This window comes from Zingiber officinale, chromosome 11B, assembly GCF_018446385.1.
Source record: "Zingiber officinale cultivar Zhangliang chromosome 11B, Zo_v1.1, whole genome shotgun sequence".
In the NCBI taxonomy this organism is placed as follows: domain Eukaryota; kingdom Viridiplantae; phylum Streptophyta; class Magnoliopsida; order Zingiberales; family Zingiberaceae; genus Zingiber; species Zingiber officinale.
In genome coordinates this window covers 88,680,680-88,687,397 of record NC_056007.1, presented here as the reverse complement: position 1 = coordinate 88,687,397, position 6,718 = coordinate 88,680,680, and the positions used below count along the sequence as shown (strand labels likewise).

Below are 6,718 nucleotides of genomic sequence, written 5' to 3'. Positions count from 1 at the left end.
AACAAATGCAAGATTAATAATACATTAATCTTCTCGCAAAATAAATTTGCGCCCCTACTCGGTTTTGAAATAGACTATCTATGTCCCTACTGGATTTTATTAGTTACAAAAAGCAGTTTTCAACAGCAAGTCATGCTTTTCTGGATTGCTTGATAGCATAGATAAAATACTTAACTCGATATTGCTTATCCAATATCTACATTTGTCCTAGCTTATAATAAAGGCCTTTTGATTAGGAGCAGTACAAATCATCCCAAGTGGAAAATGACAAGAATAGTTCAATTTGGGGGAATGATCCTCTTGGTTTTGTGAAAAATTTCAGTCAGTATGTTTAAGGTGTGAAAAGAAAATCTTAAAGATGCAAATATGTCAACCAATTCATCCCTAAACTTAAGCCCGTTAACAATTAAATTTCTAGCTTCTAATTTCTAACTTCCTACAGTAAGACCTTAAAAGGCCTTATTTTCACTTTATCCTGAAGCTATAGATGCATGTTTTTTGTTTGTTCCAATTTCCTAAGCTGCTCTTTCTTTTCAATTTATTATTTTTTTTTTCAAATTTTAGACATAGGTGGACAGGTCGGTATGAGGCTCATCTCTGGGATAAAAGCACTTGGAATCAGAATCAGAATAAGAAAGGAAAACAAGGTAAGAAACAAGACGCGTACCAACCAATTTACACGAAATATCTTTAATATACATAGGATTCCATTGCCTAATGTCTCAGATATTTTGCTTGTAATATTATTAGGTCAAATTCTGTTATGTTTTTGAGATATAGTATCTTTTGTAGAGTGGTCTTCATGGACATGACATTTATTTCTTGTGAGCTAACTTAAATTTCTTTATTTGCATGGTAATCATGTGTGGACATTCCCTCCAGTGTACCTAGGTATACACAATTTTTCTCCTTGCTAGTTAATTCATCAATTTGGAAATTCATTCTGTTATCTTCTCTCCATTGTGATGATTTTAGGTGCTTATGATGAGGAGGAGGCTGCAGCTAGAGCATATGATCTTGCTGCTCTAAAATACTGGGGTGCTGGGACACTCATCAATTTTCCAGTGAGGAATAAATTAATTTATACTCATGACTCGTTGATGCCTCATTAACTATCTTGACTTGTAACTATCACTGCTAGAGTTATCCATACTTAGCCAGATTGGACAATTTCAATGTGAATCAGTTGAGTTTGGTTAACATTAGTTGATTTTTCTGTGTTTAATCAAATTATCCTCCATTTTGTTGACAAGTTGTTGGAAAGGTCTTGAGTTCAAACAATGCAACTGTCAGTTGACTAGAATAAGTCGAATTGGATGGGTCATTCAATTTAATCAAGATTGAAGGGGTTCCATGGAACAAATAACAAAACTGTGATTTCCAACCAATTTAAGTAAATCATAACATATTTGAACCATAAAAAGGAGATTTTGGAAATTACATTAACTCTAATTCTAAAACAAAGATCTGTCCTTGTGGTTACAACTAGTAACAATGATGGGACCTATTTGTGGGTTTTGTCAAGCTCAAGTAGCAAAAAGAAATGGACTCTAAAATTAGCGTAAAGAAATAGCAACAAAGTATCTAACTAATTTTGGTGGGAAAAGGAAAGACTAACCCCTTCTACAGAAGAAGACACCTTGTTGGCTTCATTGGTGCTAATTACGCCAATTAGAGTTTAAATATAATTAAATTAGGAAAAAAAACTTTTTGCCTAATATTAAAAAAATATAAAACAATTTTATTTTTAAATTTTGAAGTGATTCAAATCCATGCTTGCCCCTAAGCCTGAGATTTGATGCGGATGTACATGTCACAATATGGAACAATGTGCCCATGCGTTTGGGAAATATAATTAACCTAATTGCAAAATGCTCAAATGCACTAGCTCCTTGAAGCCTGTGAAAACTATGAAAAATGATAGATGTAAATGAAATGTATACATCCTTTGTGGAATCAAAGGTACATGGAACTTTAGTGTTTTGGTGTACAACAACATTTCTCCACAAAACAAAGAAATTTTTTGTATAAAAGAAAATATAATTAGAGAGCAATTAGATGTTACTTCAATTGATGATAAACTAAGATAAATAGATTTACATGGTTGACATGTTCAAAGGCAATTAAATTTTCTTTGGCTTGATGAGTTGAAATGATTAGGGTGGATATAGTGATTAGAGGGAGATCCAAGAAAACTCTAGTTGATGCTATAAAAATAGATTAAATTTATTTGAATATTACTAGTGGTATACTCTTGCATGGAGGTGAATGGAAGGGTAATATCTGTGTAGCTCAACCTCAAATAGTTGGAGCCAATATGTCTTGATGATGGTGTGATGATTTTCTTATTAGTCTAACCTGACTTGCAGTGATTTGTGACACTTATAAGCACTTATTTATTTGTCCTCACTAAAATATGGTTCTTATATTGTTTTGAGTTCTTTCTGTAAAATCAGTATTCACTTACTAATACAGGTCACAGATTATGCAAGAGATCTTGAAGAGATGCAGACAATCTCAAAGGAGGATTATCTTGTGTCTTTAAGAAGGCATGTAGATTATATGACATTTTGGGTATTTAGTTGGATGTTTTTGCATCTTATATTGGTTCTTTTAGAAATAGGTGAACGTGTTGATAATGAACTGCTGCTAAACTTAAAAGACCTATAATGTGGGTGGAAAATGAGCTGTAGCATGTTTAGTACTAACATAGGGACAATATTTTGCAGAAAAAGCAGTGCTTTTTCAAGAGGATTTCCAAAATATCGTGGACTTACCAGGTAGATACTGATTTTATATCATGCATGAAATTTTGTGTCAGGCAAAGATAAGTGCTTATGTTAGCCTTTTTGGTTATTAGAATTTTTTTTTTTTTTGGGGGGGGGGGGGGGGTTGTCTGTTTGCTTTAACATTGCACCTTACTTTTTTGTACTGTTATATTATGTCTTATGCCTTATCAGTAGCTTGAAAGCAATAAATCTTTTCTGTTGACTATAGACTTTGGATTGATCAAATATGTGCTGAATTGTGAAAGGTTAGGAGATATACAAAACAAACATATAAAATAAAGGGCATTGAGCAAATTGTGAAAAGCATGTCCTATGACAGCACATCCTGTATTACTCCTTAAATTGCTGCTGCTAATAGTACTAGCATTGATCAAAGGTAAGAACTATGGTAAAATATGGAAGAATTGATCAATCCTAACTCTAATGAAAAGCATGCCCTATGGCAGCACATCCAGTAGTATCTCTTAAATTGGTCCTGCAACCTTGGTGAAAATATCTATAACACATTGAACTCTACCTAATGTTCCTTAGTTTCAAAGGTTTTCCAAAAATGCACGACAGACAAATACAATAGGTGTAAAGACGTGAATTAGCTGAATAAAGTTTGAATAATTTCAAAATACTTGAAGTTGATCAGAGGGATGTTCTGGAAAATTGTAATCAAGATTCTTCAATTGTTGGTAATTTGGATACATTTAAGGTTGCATGTTCTTATTGTTATCTTTCATCTATGGGACATGGGTTTTTTATTCGCCATGGTTTACCCTACTGGAGCATGAGAAGACCTGCTTATTGGGTTATCACTTGGGTTTAATCTGAGGAAATGTCAAAAATTATTAGGTGATAATTGGGTGTAACTTTCCTAATTACTGAGCCTCATTTGGATCATGCAATTGTAGTCACTTGTATGTATTTAAGTGAGTATTAGAAATCAGTTAGTTTTCCTTCTAAGGTTTTACCATGTAATCTCGTAAATAAAGTTTATCCTACAATTATTTTACTTGAAGTGATTGTTTTTATTCTCAGACAACCCAACAATAGTAGGTGGGAAGCATCTTTTGGACCTATGCAAGGGAATGATTACTTCAGCAACTGTAGTAAGTTCACATGTGAATTACATTGAAAATGAAAAAAATGGCTATTGCTGAAATTGAACTCTAATAAATGAACATGAGTTTCAACTTGATTACTCCCATGCAAGGTACAAGTAGCGATGCAACTACGGATGCACGATATTCTGGTATTGCTGGAACGGAAAGGAAAATAGATTTAACAAGTTACATAAGGTGGTGGATGCCAAAGAAGGTTCATCAAACAGAATCAGCCTCCACTGAAGATGTTGCTCGGGAACTGAAAATGTTGGAATGCTCAGCGCAGCCAACTGAACCTTATAAGCTTCCTTCCCTTGGCTATCCTCTCAAGGGAAAACCTTCCCCACAAAGCTTGTCAGCTTGTAGTATATTGTCCCAGTCTGATTCCTTCATGAGTTTTGTAGAGAAATCATTGAACTCAGAAGAGAATAAGAATGATCCTTCACAATTAAAAATCCATCAAGAGTCTGTTCCTTTGTTCTCCAATTGTGGGCTTGGCATATCCGGTGTGAGCTTGGCATTTAACGATTTGCCTGTGCCTAGAACAGCATACCAGATGGCTCTTCTGTCGGCACCTCTGAGGACTAACTATTCTGGTGATACAGTTACTGAGCCTCTATGGACGAGTCTTGTGCCACCATCTGAACAATCTACTGAAACAACAGTTCTGCCTTCATCTTGACTTCCATCTTTTGGTATTTAGAAGTCTCTTCCTACATGGTCCTTATATTTAGTTTTTTTTTTTTTGTATCGCAGTTTAGGAAGAAAGAAACTGATAGTTCATCATATGCATACCAATGCCAAGAATGACACTCAAGGATATCAAATTTTATAATTGGTCTTGAAACGTTGCATGTTGTGGATTTAGTGTTCTTGGTTAATTTGATTGTGAACTGAAACGAGGCAAATTGCGTGAAGCTGCAATTCTCATCCATTCTGCTGTTTTGAAAGAGATGTTCAGATGCACAACAGACATGGAAGAATCTGAATATTTCTTCAAGGGTTATGCATACAGGGAATAAGCTATAGGAGCCATGAGAAATGTTTTCATAGTGAGATGTAAGGTTAGCATTACTTCTGATGATTCATTTTCTTTCTTTTAAAATTATTATAATTAAAAGTTTAGTCTACTGCTTAGTATTATGTTTGGATCTCATACAATTTTAATTATTTTGTTTTCTATTGGATAATTATACTTCTATTCCCTTGACCTAGCACCAGAGCAGACCAGAGTTTACTTGAGAATAATTTTTTCCTGTAATCCTCTTGCACGCTTATTTGTGGAGTTGCAATAACAAGTTCCCCTTGTAGGCTGCAGCCTGCAGTCTTGACTCATATGATATCGCAGGGTTCCTTATTACCCTTATTACCCATAGCACACCATCCACTTGCCCCTTTATCTAAAGCATGCCTCCACATGCATAGCTGAGGTGGTAAGTGGATGAAGGTTTGCCACTTGAGGTCAAGGGGTTGAACCTCAAGGTTGACGGGGCATAAATTCCTGCATCCTGTATGGCATTGCATAGTGTTGCATAGCCTATATCCCTTGGCACTATCGTTGTTTTATAAGTTTGTAGGAACAATTGGAATGGATGGAATGAAGTGGAATGAATAGAGTAAGTGAATGGTTAATTATAAATTAAAGTCATCCAACAAATTGGAGTATTATCGATCATTTGTCAATGTTTGATTTGTTTGATCCTTCTAGTTTGCTTAGTTTGTTTCAATATCGTCCACTTTTATTCATTTTGGAAGTTTGGTTTGCCTAGCTCGCCCTAAATGTATTATTGTTTGATTTGTCTTGTCTTCTTTGTCTCGCCTACTTTGTCTTGTTTGCTCAATTAATATGTCATGGATAGTCTACTTCACATGCCCCATATACCTTGTCTACTCAATTTGTTCAACTTTCTCAACAGTATGGTTCCTTAAAGTCGCTGCACAAATTTGGCACAAGGAATTTGTTCAAATAAAATAAAATATGTATATATTTGGTACAAGAAATGTTTTCTGGAATAAAATATGTTTTTTTTTATATTCTTCATTTGAAATTTACACAAATTTAGCCAAAATGGAAATTTTAAATTAGATCTCTAATTTTTAATTTGTTATTTATATAGATAGTTCCATAATTTTTAATTTGTTATTTATATAGATAGTTCCCTAATTTTTAATTTGTTATGGGTAGAATTCTCTACACTTTAATTTGTTATTTTATACATAAGTATACGAATTGTATTGCAAAACTTCTATTGAAAAATTTTTTTTAAATATTTTATTATTTGAAACATTGTGGGAATATTTTTAAATATTTTATACATAAGTAAAATAGATTACCAATCATTGCGCCCAAATCTCGCCCTATATGAACAGAAGCCAACAATTCCAAACACACCGAGTTTCATTGAAGATAAAATTAATAAAAAAAACAAAGTCCGAGGCGGCAAGCAATTGTGAGATCATTTGACTAAATCTAAAAAAAACAACATTTAAAAACCCGAATTCATATCCCTAATGCTCGCTGCAAATAACTGCAACCAGAATAACGGGAACATTCGTCACAACATTATGAGATGTAAATCAAACTAGAAAAAAAAATACAGTAAAAAAGAAGACTCATTCCGTACCAATCTGAGAAGGGAGTGGCTCATACCTTGCGGGAATAAAATGCAAAGCATTCATCGAATCCCCCTAAAATTTAACCTGTATATGACAACAGAAGAAATTTAGTGACCTTAATTGGCCTAGACTAGCTCGGTAGACATGCATTTCAAAGGCATCAGCCATACAATGTAGGTCTAAACAAAATCACACTGGTCTAACTATCAGGCCATATGTGCT

At 34.0% G+C, this 6,718-nt stretch overlaps 1 protein-coding gene across 1 annotated transcript; it reads left to right on the top strand.

Annotated features, from left to right (window-relative positions):
- Positions 1–564: 564 nt before the first annotated feature.
- LOC122033707 (AP2-like ethylene-responsive transcription factor SMOS1) lies at positions 565–5,023 on the top strand (the record flags this gene model as incomplete). The annotated part of the gene is given in 8 exon segments (XM_042592849.1): positions 565–647; positions 883–891; positions 976–1,064; positions 2,476–2,549; positions 2,730–2,780; positions 3,816–3,886; positions 3,991–4,544; positions 4,637–5,023. Coding segments are annotated over 8 exon segments (985 nt in total), but the record flags the coding sequence as incomplete, so codon positions are not given.
- Between the last annotated feature and the right edge of the window lie 1,695 nt (positions 5,024–6,718).